This window comes from Amblyomma americanum, chromosome 3, assembly GCF_052857255.1.
Source record: "Amblyomma americanum isolate KBUSLIRL-KWMA chromosome 3, ASM5285725v1, whole genome shotgun sequence".
Taxonomy (NCBI): domain Eukaryota; kingdom Metazoa; phylum Arthropoda; class Arachnida; order Ixodida; family Ixodidae; genus Amblyomma; species Amblyomma americanum.
This window is the reverse complement of record NC_135499.1, coordinates 146,389,884-146,406,896: the sequence shown is the minus strand read 5'-3', so window position 1 is coordinate 146,406,896 and position 17,013 is coordinate 146,389,884. Positions and strand designations below refer to the sequence as shown.

The window sequence follows — 17,013 nt, the reverse complement described above, 5'->3', positions numbered from 1 at the left end:
GTGATTGCGGCGCGCGTCGGGTTTCTTTGCTTGTCGTCTGTTGTAGTTAGCAGTAATGGACCCCGACCTTGAGGCGCGACTGCTCGCTCTTACGGCCGCGCTGGGCATCGCGCCCTATGCGTTCACGCCGTATGAACGCCAGCGACGATAGTAGCGACTCGGCAAGCCACTGCGAGTGGCTCCGGAACTTCCGACAGAAGGAGGTGGCAGAGGAAAATTGAAACCATATGCGCGAAGGCTATGTCCTGGCTCGCGCTTGCCTGAGAGGGTCGCGCGGCGGCACGAGCAGACGATTTTCACGGCTGCCGGAAGTGTGCCCGTGACATCGTGGCTGCCGTGGCTCCAGCAAATTAGAGCGTGTGGTGGCCTGGCGACGTCATGGGTACATTGACGTCTTTTTTCACAATTTTAGTTTCAAAATCGGTCACTACGAGCACACGAATCGGCCCGCGAATTAAAAAAAAACACGGTTTTTAAAAATTCATAATAAATTGCTGGCTCAGTTCCGAAGTCTCATACTTGGTGTGAATGCTTCTTAGCATCATTTCTAAGCACTGAAAACATTTACAAGCGACTTTTTATTCATTGTATAGTCCCTTTAAGCAATGCGCTCGCGCAGTTTCGGCTTCGAGGGAGAGGAGAGAGACGAAAACTATAGCACAGCGGTGAACTACGGAAGCATGAAGGCGGTACGCACGGAGCACCAATTTTCGTTGAAGCGTGTGTGACCCACCCACAAGTTTACGCTTCCAATGCCTTGATATGCGCGGAGCCGCGCGGCCGTTGTGACGTCGAGAATCCGCAGCGTCTCCTACCGAGAGTTCCTCCGTCCGCCCGCTAGGTGTCTGCTGTGATACAGCTGCCAGAGCAGTGGGCTTCAGCGACAGCTCATATCACAGCTGATTCACCTCTACAGCCTAACGTCGCGCTGACAGAAGGTCCATGCTAACAAGCGTGCATTAAGAACCCGCGTCCAGTTCAGTGGCACCGAGCACTGACAGAGCCTGCTCGTGTACTCACCGCCGTCATCGTAGAGCCACCAGACGTCGATGGTGCCCTTCCGCTGCTTGCGCAGGAACTGGTTGATGGACTGCGGCATCTCCTTGGGTTCGTCGTTCGGCGTCTCCTGGGGCGGCAAGTTCACCACTACCGATGAAGGCACCAGTTCGGGTTCGGCCAGCGGGGCGCGCTCGGCCGCGCTGTTGCCCTGCGCCGCCCGGCCTAGGTGAGGCGTCGAAGGTGGAGAGGGCTCCCGGGAGCTGCCGCCTGCGGGTGTCATAGGGGGAAAATGGTAACTGTAAGGAACAACAGCATACAGGGCTTGATGCTGGGAAGAAAGGTTACAGAGAGGAACCGTACTATCTAGGACTAGGTTCGGAAAGAAAACGGTGATAAGAACAGCGCTGTCCAGGGCTCGATTCAGGGGAGAAGGCCTACAGAGAAGAGCTGTATAGTGTCCAGGACTTGATTATGGAGCAAATGGGTTATAAGAATGGCGCTGAACAGGACTTAATTCAAGGAAAAGGGGCTAAAGTTAATAGCGGCGCAGTCCAGCTGTGACTTGATTCCGGGGGGAAAAGGTTATGATAACGGCAGTGTCCAAGACTCGATTCTGGGGAGAAGGGCTACAGCGAAGAACGGTAGCGTCCACGGCTCGACTCTTGGGGAAAAGAGTTCTGAGAAAGGCACTGTCCAAGACGTAATTTTAGTAAACGGAGCTATAGAAAAGAACAGCACTTTCCAAAACGCAATTCTGGACGAAAAGAGTTATAAGAATGGCACTGTCTAAGACTTATTTTTCGGAACATGGTTATAGCGTTTAACAGCATTCATCAGGACTCGATTCCCCATCCGTGCACTCAAGGAAGTAAGTCAGTTCTGCAGTACCTTTGGAGACGAAAGACTAACCCTGTAACGTGAAAGCTATCGCGAAATATTTGCCCTCGCTCTAATTAACCACAAGCAGGCAACTGTAAGCAATTTGTTCGAAGCAGCAGGGTACAAATTATGCAAGAAAGCATTAGTTGCTGCATAGGTGGCAGTAGAGCCCCATTTTTTTCGCGTCTCTATCAGACGTTTTTATTCGTCGCACGGGACCTAACGAAACATTCTGTGACGGTGGCATGTCCGAGCCTCACGTGAGCTCTACAAAGACTGCCGCCGTTGTTTTTAAGCCTGACACGTCACCCAGGTGGGGGCGGTCAAAGGGAAGCTCACCCATAGACAGCTGCGCGCTGGAGATGTTTCGCGGGAAGGCCCCGGACGAGTTCTCGCGCTCGATGCCGGGCACGGCGAGCATGTCGGTCTTCTTGCCGTTGGCGGCCAGCAACATGCTGTCCTGGTCGGCGTACTCCGAGTAGTCGTGGCCATCGGGCAGGCGCAGGATGCACACCGACATGTACAGGTCCAGCACGTCGTGGATGACGGTGAAGTACCTCAGCACGTCCTGGGGCTCGCACGTCTGCCAGTCGGACTTGTAGCCGATCATCACCACGTTGGGACGGAGCTTGCCCAAGCCGGAAGACTGCGAGACGGGGGACGCTGTAGCTGCTGAATGTTGCGCTTGCAATGCGGCGACATCATGAAGTAACTAAGTAGCAGCGACTTAGTGATATTCCGCTGTGAGAAGGATTTTTTTTTTTTGCCACTGCGACGCAAAAATTTCCTTTCATGCCATATCTTCTTTTTTATATAGCTTCCCTATTGAAAAAACGCTTACAGGATCAAAAAGGTATATATGTGTATTTAAAGGAATCATATAGGAGCGGGCAGGTCTGTTTAGGCTCGTATAGGTAGCGTCTGTCAGGGATTTAGGAATTCATGGGATCCTATAGGCGCCTTCCGTCGGGAATATAAAAAAGTACAGGTGGCTATAGGAGCTGTATGGCTGGCATATAGGCATGTAAAGGTTCGTCTAAGAGCCATCTAGAGGCAGACAGTTTCGATTAGGTCTTGCATGAGTCTCCTGCCCCCATATAGGTTTTAACAGAACCAGCTTGAGCTACTTGTGCAGGTTAAAATTGCGCCGGTCAATATGAACTCTAACGCGCGTCGACCATCGTTGTAGCCCGCTATACGGTGATTGCGGAAGCAAACTTCAAACACTTCCGCGCTTTTCTTAGTGCACCCTATGTGCCTTGAAGCTAAAGAATTAGAGTAATTTTCTTTTCAGTTTGTCCTTTTCGCGCGGCGAATATTTTTGAACCGCTTGTGAGAGCAGCTAGCGGAGCGTGGAAGTTTAAAATGGTCGCCTCCGCCAGCGTGCGCGCGCCCTGAAACGTGGAAAATGCCTTGACTCAATCAGCTGCACCCACAGTTGATTCTGTCGACGATCTAGGCAGCAGTGAATCTGAGAATATTGCCTCATCATCAGACTTTAGTTCAGCGCCTTCAGTTCATTTGTGCCCGTCTTGCACGGCACAGCGGCCGTTTTAAAAAAGGCGTTCCCACGTATACAACTAAGGGATCGAGTGATGTACGGTTTTATAGGCGGAAGCATTCCTTCTGTACAAGTAAGGCGTGTGGAAATGTGCACTATTCTGCGTGCACTATTCTGACGGAAAGCATAGGCAATGGGTTATGCGGAGCTAGAGCACAAATAGTCCGAGCATTCTCCTCCAGAATGGCCCGCGATTGCTCACTAAAGCTATTCCATTGGCTGAGGAGCTTACTCTGTAAAAAATGTTTCCCATTGGCTAACATCAATTGTGTCTGCTTATAATAAAGAACTGCACTTGCTAGCGCAGTCGCGAAGCTAGGCACACCGTGATCGCACACTACTATGAGCCTCACAGTGTCCCTTTGGCTGCAGTGTGGCTCGAGCGCATGACTACAAGCTCCCGCTAACGAAACGCATCAGAGAAGCAGCATGATCACAGTGGTTCTAAGAGTATTGTTAGCGGTATCTGTCAGCCGCACTGCACACGTATACAGCTATCATTGTCAGTTGTTTTCCCCCTGCGAAGGCGAAGAGTATCAGAGTTGTTTTTTCTCCGAACCATTATCTCCGGGTTTCTCCTTAAAAGGACTACGACAGCAAATCTATCAAGCTTTTCTTCTTGGCAAAGATCACTCCTATGGCTCCTTCTGTCTAGGTTGATCTCCGTTCGACAACGAGAGACAAATTTATTGCTTAGAAAGTTCGATTTAAACATTTTCCCTCCCCTGGATTCAAACTAGTGACGTATACATCGAAAGAGACTCTGTGATAACTGCTTTCATTTGAATGACGGTGCAGCCTCACCTCAGTGATTCGCGCGCAAAAAAAAAAAAGTCTGGCGAAACTAGCTGCACATGCAGGTAGCTGGCAAAGGCCATGCGCATAGAGACGCCATCTATTGACGAAGCCGCCAACTGCGGCGACGTTCGGAAGCGCAGTCGCCAGGTAGTAAAAAAAAATATGGCCCTATAAACTAACGGCTTCCGTTTGAAGCATCGTATAACTGCTAGTAAGGCTGATGAGATAGACACGGCTCACAGTAAATTTGCGGAGTGCGTACCTGCAGCATGGATCGGACGCCGTGCGTGAAGTCCTCGTCCCGGATGAGCGTGTAGAAGGCCTTGATCTTGCGGCGCTCGAGCCACGCGTTGGCGCGGTTCGTCAGAGCGGTGCGCGACCGGTACGTCAGGCGGTGCTGTGGGAAAGGGAAGAAGACGAGGCACGACACCAGAGGGGAGACGTTTTCAAACCGCCTCTGTAACTCGGCATCGTCAGCACTACAGCTACTTTCGGTACGTTACTTATAATGAGAGTCTCAAATTCCGCCAGATACGACATTAACTACCTTTTTCTGAAATCAGGTTACACAGATATCACTGCAAGAATACATGTATCAACACACGCAGGTTGCGGTTTGGACCTTGACAACCTGTCGACGTTATGCGCGGGACCAAAGGGCTCAGCAGTGAATGGTTACGGGATTTAAAAGAAAGTCACTAATCCTAGTATCATGTAGCCTGAAAAACGACGGTGCGCTTGGTAAGGCGTCAGTCCAAATCTAAAAATAAATAAATAGAACTAGAGCAGGCGGAAATGCTGCATGGCTTGTGCGATAGCCTCGTTCACTATGACTATCTGCGACTCACTAAAAAAATTAATTTAGTTTTGTATCCTTCAAATCATCGGAAGAAAATTGCGACAGACACATAATTACCCACTTACTGATAGTCCATACCGGCATATTCTTTAGGTGATTGACGAAGAAAAAAAAACAAGGCTTAAGACCTGAACCTGCATTCCAGGCGCACTAAATTCAAAGCAAGTCCATAATAATTCGTTTTCAGTGGAACGAGAACGAGAACCGAGAAATGTTTTGCTAGAGAAAAGCAAACTAACTAAGACGCTGTAGTGACAGCACCGCAAGACCGGTGCAGTTGCACATAGAAATTTTTAGAGCACCACGGAAGCCACGAAAAATGCTGTAGGCCTATTTACTTGATGACTGTAGGCGCGGCCTGACGTTGAGAGGTCCGCCCTGCAGGTCGAGCCGTTCATAGTTTCCAAAAATTATGTGGCCAGCTGTGCGTGTCTTTAAATGCTAATATTTCGAAAGCTCTGAAGCCTTCGCATCTAGCTGCACTTAAAGGGCCACAGAAAGGGGTGTTTGAGCTTGGCTTTAAAATGCTTGCACTATGTAGAGTACAGGCCACCGAGCGTCCATGCCGCGCACGAGACCTCAAAAGCGAGCGGAAAATTTACAATACATTTTTAAAAACTCCCGCTTTCGCACCTCGCGGCGACGCGCGGTGCCGGGCTTTCGCACGAAAACCTGGCAGATGACGTCACGTCTTGCTAATGACGTCAGCAGCCGGGCGTAATCATTGGTTCAAAACGCGAAATTCTTGCAGACGTCACGTGCTACCGCGGCCGAGGCCACTCCGCGCGAGCCGCAGCCGGCGGAGGTAGGGGAGGGGCCGAGTGAGTGGGGCCGGCGAGGAGCGCCGCCGTTTTGGCGTGCGAGAGGAAAGGGAAAGGCGCGAAGATGCGGAAGTTCAAATTTTGTCTGCATATAACTAATCTCCCACAAAACGCATTAAAATAATTCTTGTTGGGGGATAATTATGAACTGTCGTCTTTTAACATCCCAAACATAGCACACCTTTATTGAGACCCCCTTTCTGGGTCCCTTTAAGTGGCTTCGCTCGGCAGGGTGTTATTTAAAGTTGCGCTTTCACTTCCGGGCAAAGGTTACCCGACAACTTTTCGCGCGCCTTTTAGATCCCTCTCCTGCAGTGAGGGCACGCCTCACCGCCTCAAAGCAAGGGCGAGCACTCACGGGCGTCACGTTTCCGCAGATGAGCAGCGACAGCTTCTTGGTGATGCTGTAGGCGAAGTCCACCAGCGGAGGGCGGTGACTGGGATCGCCGGTCAGCACCAGGATCTGAGGCCTGCGTGCCACATTCGAAGTAACGCCGGGCGTGTTTCTTTTTTCACCTCAGGAACTAAATCAAACCGCGCAACCCCGCTTAGTGCGCCCACTCTATCAAAATCAACGCGCTACACAAAATCTGGATGGAACTAAAACTCTCGTGAGTGCTAGGTATGCCGTACAGACACTATGTTAGATGTATTAACGAACGAAACAAATTAAGACTGATCTCCACTTAATTCTCGGGGAGAGAGGAAACGAAGAGCGGAAGAGAGGTCACCAGGCAAAATGTATGGTTGGCTGCTCTACCACGTGATTCACAATTTGAAGCGCCAGCACCGATCCGTTCATTCTTCTTAGAGCGCCAGCTCAAGTCACATTTCAATTTTCTGCCGTACTCCAGATGCAAGCTCCGCCCAAATCAACAGCAGCTTCAGTTCTACACATATTTCACTGTACCCCTGGTATGGTATTGTTGCGACCTATGCAGTAGATCATATGGTTCGGTCACCTTTAATGTGAATATGAATGCTGGGAAAAGAAAGAACCATAGGCATTCTGTAGACTCAGCGCTCAATTTCGGCGTTGGAAAAGTGCTCGCGTAGCGACAGTACCAGTAAGGATATGAATTACCAAAGTGACGATAAAATGACTTAACCGATTCAGAACTGCGGACAGTCACCACACGCACCTGTAGTTCTTGACATGTTCTTGAACTGTCTGGAGGCGGTATACAGAGTTCAGGGCGTCCTTGTAGATCTGCGCTTGAGTGGACGATCCCCAGTTCACGTCTGCGCCGAGGAAAATTGGCAATGAGTAGAGGGCAAAACCACCTTTCTTCGAGTCACAGAAAGCCGACTTAAAGTTATTACTGCTATATGATTTACATTTCACTTAATGCAATCAGAAATTAATTCACCTGGGTTAAAACAATGCGACCACAGTTGCAACAAACAAGACTAAAAAAAAAAATGTTCCCTGGAACACGAGCTTTTTTCCAATGCCGCGTGTACTACAGTGTAGACAATGAATGCAAAATCGGGGTGCTTGATTTTGCCGCTCAAAACAGTGAACGCAATGAAGAATGAGCGCCACTGTCCAGCGGTCGCGTTATTTTGTATAAATTTTACAAGGAATGATTACGCTTATGATGTCTTGCTAACGTCGCCTCAGCCGGTAAACGATTCAAAAATGTATATTAAATTAAAAATTATTGCTCTCGCTATTCTTCAGTTCCTGAGCACCATTCTTGGTCCACATCTATTCTTGTATATATTTTTATACTCATTTATTTCTTCTCTACTGGTCGAGGTAACATTAATAATGCAGGCCATGGCACTGTTGTTACATCATGGATTTAAAGTGAAGCCGTATCAAAAAGTAAAATTTCATTTCAGCGGCTGTAGCAAAAAAGCAGCAAAACTGAATTTAGCAATCCGAGAAAGCTGCATGGGCACACCGATGCTAATTTTGTAATCTTAGCCAATATAACTTTGGATTGCTCACACCTGCATGTGTGCTACATATGCTCTTACATAACACGGGAGCACGCCTTGTATATAATGAAAACCTGCGGGTGTATTTAACAAAATTTTATTATCCATATTAAATTATAAATAAACTTCATAATTATCATTGAATTATTTACTCACTTATAAAATAATAAACTCTATTTAGAATTTGTGCCGTAAATATTAAATCTAATTCCGGACTGTCGCTCCAGTTGCTAACGTTTTCTGCAAGCTAGCTTTGCCGCAGGATGACCATTGTTGCCGTGAAGCCAACGCAAGCTTTCAGGAGGCTTTCGTAAAGTCAAAATGATTTAGTCGGAAAAAACCACGTTAGTAAATAAAGCACACAATCGTCGTCCCTTCATCTTTCACTGTCAACGTTTAAGGCGGCAGCGATAGTTATCCGGGCATTTCTTTCCTCACTCTCTGAATAAAGCCCTGTTCATACAATTCTAAACACGATTACGCCTTTTTGGGAGTAAAAAAGGGAGTAAGCTCTCACCTGGCGCTCTCTCCTTTATAAAAGGGACTGTGGTAGAGGACACATTACTCCCTTTTTACACTTTTATGTTCAGGGTGTACGGGTAGTAAGGCTAAAGTTTAAGCCAGACGCCTCCCTCCTTGCACGAGAAACCGGACTTACCGGGTTTCCGGTAGCTGATGTAGATGTAGAGACCGAGGACGACCGCGAACGTGATGAGCGCCGTCTGCCAGTTCATGATGAACATGACGAACACGCAGAGCATGGCACCGATCAGGCTGAGCCACATGTTGTAGTACTTGAAGGCCGGACGGAAGCCTGCGTCCGGTTCAGGAAGAAAGTACGCCACCGTGAACAATCGGTCGATAGCTCCAACGAGACGACACGTTCATAAAACCGCGAGTTTCGAGAAGTTTGGCGGCGAAAAACTTTCAGTGCTTAACGGCGATCCGCGGCACAGCAATGCGAGACTTGGTTTAAGCCCAGTCGTTTCTTACATATGCCTGCTCCCTCTGTCGTAAACCGTGGGCGTCAGAAGGGATCAACGCAGTCACAGTGAGGAAACCCGGGTAAGGAATCATTAAGGATGTGTGGCCAATAAAAAGATAAAATTAATGACGAATCACTGATAATGAATGACCTCCTTCAGCGTACTAATTACGCGCGCCAGGTCGCGCGCGGTATGAAGTGAAGTATGGACAATAAGTGTGAACAGGATCGTTGGAGAGTGCCTCGTGGAAACCGCCTGTTACGGCTGCGGCGGTAAGCAGTCCTAATGGCCGCTCACGAAGCTCACGACTCGCCGTCGACAAGCTAAGCGTGGGCTAAACGGCAGCCTCTACTGCATGCGATGTCTACGAACAGCTCGCGCTAGAGCGCTTTACTCGAACAGAAAGGTATTATGCGTAGATGTGTATCGTGCGTAGGAGTGTATTGTGCGCAAAAGTTATGAAGGTAGTATAACGCGGAAGAGTCCCGAATAGTTCATCGTGTCATTTCGTGACTTCCTCAAAAAAGAAAAAAACAATTAGGACGCCTCTAGTAGCCGCGACGGCATCATTTCAAATGCGATATTCATATACAAAATGTTATCCCAGTGATAAAATACGGGGCTAAATTTCAAGTGGCAGCGATACGCTTCATGTAGCGAGGGCTCTCTGCATCCACCGCAGTCGGGTCGTTGCGCCGGGATCAATAGGCAGATTTCAGCGGAGCGCTACAATGCTTTTTATGCGTTGCATATTGCAATCACTCAGTTCAGCCCTTGGGTGCAGCCGGGCAGCTACCAAACCACGTGACGTGACGTCACGACAGCCGGAGGAAAAGCTGGGCCCCAATTCGCGCGGTCGCGCGCGGCCGCAGCCACCACCTGACTCCCGCTCCTCCCGCTAGGGGCGCTGCGCCGGCGCGTGACGTCACGGAGGAAAAGCTGGGCCCCAACTCGCGCGGTCGCGCGCGGCCGCAGCCACCACTTGAATCCCGCTCCTCCCGCTAGGGGCGCTGCGCCGGCGCGTGACGTCACGGAGGAAAAGCTAAGCCCCAACTGGCGCGGTCGCGCGCGGCCGCAGCCACCACCTGACTCCCGCTCCTCCCGCATTAACCGCAGCGGTGGCCAAGTGGTTGAGCATCCGCTTCGCATGCGTTAGGTGCGGGGTTCGATCCCCAGTGCCACCGGGTACCCACCGGTGATACAATGGGTACAGGCTTTCCCCTGGTCTGGTGCTCGGCTTATTTAGGGTGAAATGCTTGGGAAATGGGTCTTTCACCCCACCTTGAGAAAAAGAAAAAATACCTTGTGACATGGCGCTCTTTGGCCATAGCTGCCCTTGCGCCATAAAAATCCATAATCATCATCACCTCCCGCTAGGGGCGCTGCGCTATGATTGACGTCACGGCTTATGTATAAAAGAGCTGCGCTCCTTCGCCGGGACAGTCTTATACCCCTGTCACACGGGCATTTCGAGGGCCCTCGAACTGATAGTCTATCGACTCAAAGGTGACCGAGCGCTGCTACACGGGCAGTTTCAATGACGATCGAGTCAACGGAGCAGCACGGAACTCCATCGAGATATGCAACGCATTCTTGGCTTAACCAAGCTAAGCCTGGCCATTTTTTTTTCTTTCCCTCATGGAAGTTTTTTCCGCCTAAAGGTGAAGAGCAAAACACGGCAGGCGGTCGCATAGCGAGAGAGAGGGGGGAAGAGGGAGAGAAGGGAGGGGGGGAGAGAGGGAGTGGTGTCAGGTGGCGTACTCACCGGGAGACTTGGCGTACGAGGCGTGGAAGCAGGAGAAGTTGATGAGCGCGTAGGCAGCCATGAAGAAGTTGGAGATGATGGGCGCGATGGCGTTCAGCTCGCCTGCGGGGCACAGAGTAACAGTGGCGGGACACGGTTAGCGAGAATGGACCGAGACGATGGGGGCGCACACAGGGTTTGCACCTGAACTACACCTTTTAGGTATTTTCCCGTAGACTTTGTGATAAAAAAGGGAACTTTCGTATAGGAGGTACCACGTTTAAAGAGAAGATAACATTCACGCGAGAATGCAAAGGTACAGCTTCTGTCCTTGTTTCGAATGTATAACAGATGTGAGGCCAGCATTTCAGCCTTATCGCTTGCGTTCCCCTGTGGCCTCGAAAACAATCATGCATTCGTCGGCTCAAATATGCCGCAAGCGAACGCACAGTGAGAACAACCGGTGCGTGTGCCATAGTGATTGTACGCACCGATGGCGACACACCCGAGGGCGATGGCGCAGGCAAGCAGGTATCCGCGCCGGGGCTCATTGCTTTTGCCGTAGCCCTTGGCGAACACCTCGATGTGCGGGAAGATGCGGTCCTTGCACAGGGCCTGCGAGGACGACGCAGGAGCGATGGTCTCAGGGAGAGCTGCCAGAACGACCGCTCTCCGAGAGCTCGTTCCTTGCAAATGCAAGCTGTGGAACCGTCGCCCACTCCCGAAATTAAGCACCGAATGACTAAGTCGTCGTTCCATAGACGCTAAAATCTCAGCGTGACTTCCAGATTTCAAACACGATGTCTCAGCAAGACTAGCCGCGACTAAACCCTAACATCCCTTCCTCCATACGAACTCACTGCTGACCATTCTTAGGGTAACTGGCGCACCGCTATTTTTGAGACGGCCTGAGAAGACACACCATACCACGGGATAATACGAAACAGTACTTTCACGTTTGCATTTGGGCTGCCCCCCCCCCCCCCCCCCTGCCCCCCTGAAGACTTGATTTCAAAGCTTCTTAATATTCACGTTAGTGTCATGCTTCAGAATTTAGCTCTCCGTAAGAGGATACCAGTTGGGTTCCTTTTACCCCTTTCTCTTCTTTGATGTCAGCCCGAAGGGGAAAGGTAGAAGTTGTTGGATGCCGACGTCTTGAGGTTCTAAACTTGCTCAGTCACATTACTCGTGGAACTTCAGGAATTAAACTGTTTAATCACACATAAAATAGTTAAGACAGAACGTAAGGTACAACAAGGAGAACAACTATGTACATAGTGATTGATCCGCAGAGTGACCAGACGAAATCAACCCCCGGTCCCACCAAAACGTCTTCTTTTAATCCCTAAGTCCCCGCCCTCAGTGGGGACACCAACCAATTAGGTCAAAACACAAGCACGCATCCAATCAAGGACCGGGGAAAGGAAAACACCCCCAATAAAACACAAGGGAGAGGAAAACACATTGAAAAAGAGACAGAGGAGCGTAAAACACGCCCAATCAAAGATTGGGGAGAGGGGACAGGTCACTGTCACGAATACTAACAATTCCCCTCTCGGATCACTCCATCCTCCCCCGCGGGGCGGCATGATTACTCGCTTAAAGAGCATGCGAGGGCCGCACAGATTGTCGAAAGCCGTGCCACTTCAGGCGCCGCCGCTCCCCAATTCTTCCTGATGCCTCACGTGCACAGGAAGTGCCTGGCAGTCATATGGAGCTGATAAGCGCTCACAGTGAACATGAGGAACGCGTCTTCAAAATTGCCTCCTAGCCACACACTGAACGACCGCCGCTCGGGTAATGGCCTTGGGCAGCGTCGCCGCGGTAGGGATGAAAGGAGACGCGCCTTCGTTGCTGCTTCTCGGAGCGGGCTGCGAACAATGAGGCCCGGCCAAGCCGGGTCGTCTGCGCACCCCGAACTCCCCTCCGTCGCCGTCCGCTTGACTCGTTAGTTCCATGTGGAGTCAAAACGAAATGGATCACAGCGTACGCACTCTTGTCCACATACAGGCGGCGTTCCGTACGTGATTACTTGAGGCTCCGGATGTGTCCAAGCCGGCCGCGCACGACACCTCCCCACCAAGTGTGCTGCATAACATCTTGGAATGAAGCACACACAGAAAACCGAAACAGACCAACGTGCCGCGGGCCCGGAGCCGAAGAAGCACCATCTGCCGCTGCCGAACCATATGCGTTGCCAAAGCCTCAGGGTACACCTCCATACATGACATAACTCCAGGCCCCGGATACCCCCACGCCTCTAGTTGGCAGCTACGAGTCGCGACATTGCATCGGCATTAGCGTTTTGCTCCCCCTTTTTGTGCTCGACCCGGATATCGAATCTCTGCAGAGCGAGTGCCCAGCGTGTCAGCTTGGCGCTGTGCGGACTACTCAGAGTCAAATATTTGAGCGGGTTATGGTCCGTAATGACCCTAATTTGTGCGCCACAAAACCAGACTTCAAGTCGCCCTAATGCCCAAATGATGGCATAAGCCTCCTTCTCGATAGTCGCCCAGCGGGTCTGAGCCGGGCTTAGCTTTTTGCTCAGAAAAGCGATAGGCTGCTCGCGGCCCTCGTCATCGCACTGGGCAAGGCAGGCACCCACCGCGTAGTCCGAAGCATCGGTTGCGAGCACGAACTCCTTACTTGGGTCAGGCGCATGAAGTGAGGATGCGCTCTTCAAGCAAGCTTTCACCTCATCAAAAGCTTTCTGCGCCTCGTCATCCCATGGGAGCCGCTGCGGTGTCCGCCTGTTAGTTAAGCTCGTCAGTGGGAGCACGACGCGAGAATAGCCGGGGACATATTGTCGGTAATAGTTAGCTAAGCCCAGAAAGCTTCTGAGCTCCTTCTTTGTTTGGGGCCTCGGCATCTCGTCTATTGCCTTGACCTTTCCTGCATTAGCGCTGTGCTTCCCCGACCCAACCACATGGCCCAAAAATTCGACTTCTCGTCCCGCGAAATGACATTTGCCTGCGTTCACGGTGAACCCGGCGGCTGCGATCGAAGCGAGCACCGCCCGAACGTGCCTCAAATGCTCCTCCCAGGTGTCTGAATAAATCGCGAGGTCATCTATGTAGGCGCATGCGTACTCGCGGTGCGGTGCTAGTACCTGGTTTATGACCCTCTGAAATGTCGAACTCGCATTTCGAAGGCCGAAGGGCATGACCCTCCATGCGTACTGCCCCACCGGAGTGACGAATGCCGTGAGGGCCTGTGCCTGCTCGCCAAGGGATATTTGCCAATAGCCTCTCAGCATGTCTGTTAGGCTGATGAAGTTGGCCTTCGCTACTCGGAACAGCAGCTCGGACGGTAGGCTCATCGGAAAGGCGTCCTGCTCTGTTATCGCATTCAACTTCCGATAATCGCAGCACAGGCGCAGCCCCCCATCTTTTTTAGCGACGCAAACCACTGGGTGAGCATGAGGACTCTCAACGGGATATATTAGTCCCCACTCCAGGAGCTCATCTACTTGCCTCTCCACTTCCTTCCGATACGCCATCGGGACCTTGTACGCATGGCCAGCCCGTGGCTGAGCACCCTCCTTTAGCACGATTTTGTGCGCTCCTAGCGTGCATTTGCCGGGCCTACTGCTGAAAACCTGGCCATTCTCCTCGATCAGTGCCTCTAGATCTCGGCGCTGCGCTATTTTTAACACCTCTGCGCGTCGCTCGGTTGGGAGGACAAGCTGAGTACATGGATGCCCAGCAACAGGCTCCTGGTGGAACAAAAGCTCGTCCCGGACCGCCATGCCGTGTGTTCCCTCTCTAGCCTGAGCCCACGCTTCCTGGAGTGATTCGTCTCCAATCTGCGCCTCGCGAAACCGTTGCCGCGTCGTCTGTGCCACCGCGGTTTCCCCTTCGCTGCAATCTGCTGCTACCGCGCCCGCTAGAACCTCGTCAACCCGCTTCTCCCTCTCTTCGATTTCTTCGTCAGAACCCTCGGCTTCTCCCTGTTCTTGCGCATGGACACGATCGCTCAGAAGCCGCTCATAGTCTTCGGGAGTGATTAACGCGCTTATCCCAGTTATAAGCTCGTCTGTGACTGCACACAGTATGCCTCGCTCCGACGGGTCAAATGATACTCGCGGTGCTCCCTGAGTTGTTACTAGGGGAACGTACGCCAGCTCCGCGACAACCTGCTTTCCGAAAGCCCCGGTGAGTTTTATTGTTGCCCCCGCGCATTCATATCGCGGCACGAGCGACCTGCGGATGACCGTGATGTCGGCCCCTGAGTCAATGCGCGCACTTATAGCGTTCCCGCTACTCCACAATGTCACCTCTCCGGCGCTGACTTTCTCCTCCGCGGGCTGCCTTTCCACTGAGCCGTGCACTGTCTCCCTGTCATGCAAGGGGACCGATATTCGGGCGATTACTGATTTCTGGTCTGCGCGTCCGCCCCCCATGTCTGGCGTTTCCGCGGTTTGTCTTTTCGGGCAAAATCTTGCGATGTGCCCATGCCCGTGGCAATGGAAACACTGTCCACGTCCCCGGGGCCGCGTGTTGTTTGGTCGGGACTGGGTTCCGTCGCGCTGTGTTACCTCGACTGCCTCGTTCGTCGCCACCGCCGCGCTCGCTGCTTTCCCGACCTTATATCTTCGGCTTTCGTCGTGGTTTTCTGCCAGCGTGACAATCTCACTAGGTTTTAGGAACCCTGGCTTATCATTTAGAGCAACGTGCGCTCTCGCCTCTGCCCTGAGGGCTTCCTTTAGTCGGTCCGCGACGGCTAGCAGTTTGAACTCCTCTAACGAAGTTACCTGACAGCTGTTTAAATAGTATTCCAGGTAGTTCTGCAGGCGTACCGCAAACTGCTCCCACGTCTCATTTGGGCCTTTGCTCGCGGATGAGTAAAGACGCTTGTATTCGGCCGCAGTGAGCCTCAAGCCGTCTAACACTTTAGCTTTCAGGAGTGCGTACTCGCTCCTTTCCTCTGCGGACAACCGCGTGAGTAGCATGCGTGCCCTCTCGCTTAGGTGTGGCAAAACTAGTCCAGCCCACCACTGGGTTGGAGCTTCGTATGACCCCAACGTGGCCTCTACGTCCCCGAACCACCCTGGTACCAGGGCTTCTTGAAGCGGCATCGGCGTGAGGACGCCTTTCATAAGGTTAGCAAATTTCAACCTTCTGTCCTCGTCCATTCTTCCGCTCGCTCCCGCGCTCTCACCAAGCCCACCCGCTGTTCCGCTCTGCTTAAGATTCAGCCTTGTATTTTCCAAAGCCAACCGCTCCTTTTCCACCGCTAGTTCAGCAATTCGTAATTGCACTTGCAACTCGGTCATTTGTTGCACCGGCGCGCTAACTGTCAGAGGGTACGTCGGACCCTCATTTGCCTGACCCGCGGCTGCCAACTCTCCGTTTCCTGCCCCGTTCTCCATCTCTTTCTGTTTAACACTGTCACTTCTCAAAACCCAAGGCTTTGGCATAAGCACAAACCCGACAGAAACAGAAAGGTACTCGCCCGGCTACCGAAGCTCCGCTTTACGAGGCTGCCGGTGCCCCAGCATGGAAGACTGGCCCGGAAGTTGGTCGCTGGCCGCACGGTCCCGGTTGGAACTCGTCTCCTTGATCCGCGTCGTCGTCGGCTCCTCCTGATCAACAGCGCCCTCCTTGACTCTGGTCACCTGGTTCCTTCAGCTGCCCGCTGACTTGGACCTTCACCGTCACGTCGGCGTTGACCAGCTGTCACTCTTGAAATCTTCTCCTCTGGACGTGCCACGCTACAGCTCGTCCGCCGCCTTGTACTTCCGCCCTCCTTCAGTTGCCTCGAATAGGAAGACGTCGCATTTCTGTCGACTGCGCCAGTTGCGTTCCTTTTACCCCTTTCTCTTCTTTGATGTCAGCCCGAAGGGGAAAGGTAGAAGTTGTTGGATGCCGACGTCTTGAGGTTCTAAACTTGCTCAGTCACATTACTCGTGGAACTTCAGGAATTAAACTGTTTAATCACACATAAAATAGTTAAGACAGAACGTAAGGTACAACAAGGAGAACAACTATGTACATAGTGATTGATCCGCAGAGTGACCAGACGAAATCAACCCCCGGTCCCACCAAAACGTCTTCTTTTAATCCCTAAGTCCCCGCCCTCAGTGGGGACACCAACCAATTAGGTCAAAACACAAGCACGCATCCAATCAAGGACCGGGGAAAGGAAAACACCCCCAATAAAACACAAGGGAGAGGAAAACACATTGAAAAAGAGACAGAGGAGCGTAAAACACGCCCAATCAAAGATTGGGGAGAGGGGACAGGTCACTGTCACGAATACTAACAATTCCCCTCTCGGATCACTCCATCCTCCCCCGCGGGGCGGCATGATTACTCGCTTAAAGAGCATGCGAGGGCCGCACAGATTGTCGAAAGCCGTGCCACTTCAGGCGCCGCCGCTCCCCAATTCTTCCTGATGCCTCACGTGCACAGGAAGTG

At 51.7% G+C, this 17,013-nt stretch overlaps 1 protein-coding gene across 2 annotated transcripts in view; it reads right to left on the bottom strand.

Moving 5' to 3' along the window:
* Nucleotides 1-17,013, bottom strand: part of Ncc69 (sodium chloride cotransporter 69) — a 133,989-nt gene that overhangs the window by 23,943 nt on the left and 93,033 nt on the right. For both annotated transcript variants that reach the window (XR_013313337.1, XM_077658205.1), the window contains exons 11-18: nucleotides 11,086-11,209; nucleotides 10,616-10,717; nucleotides 8,523-8,678; nucleotides 7,060-7,159; nucleotides 6,276-6,387; nucleotides 4,500-4,634; nucleotides 2,218-2,524; nucleotides 1,021-1,266 (exon numbers count right to left, since the gene is read on the bottom strand). Coding sequence is in view for 1 of the 2 variants with exons in the window: in XM_077658205.1 (XP_077514331.1) it covers nucleotides 1,021-1,266; nucleotides 2,218-2,524; nucleotides 4,500-4,634; nucleotides 6,276-6,387; nucleotides 7,060-7,159; nucleotides 8,523-8,678; nucleotides 10,616-10,717; nucleotides 11,086-11,209 (1,282 nt within the window). In the remaining variant the exon portion in view is untranslated. The remainder of the gene's footprint in view (nucleotides 1-1,020; nucleotides 1,267-2,217; nucleotides 2,525-4,499; nucleotides 4,635-6,275; nucleotides 6,388-7,059; nucleotides 7,160-8,522; nucleotides 8,679-10,615; nucleotides 10,718-11,085; nucleotides 11,210-17,013) is intronic.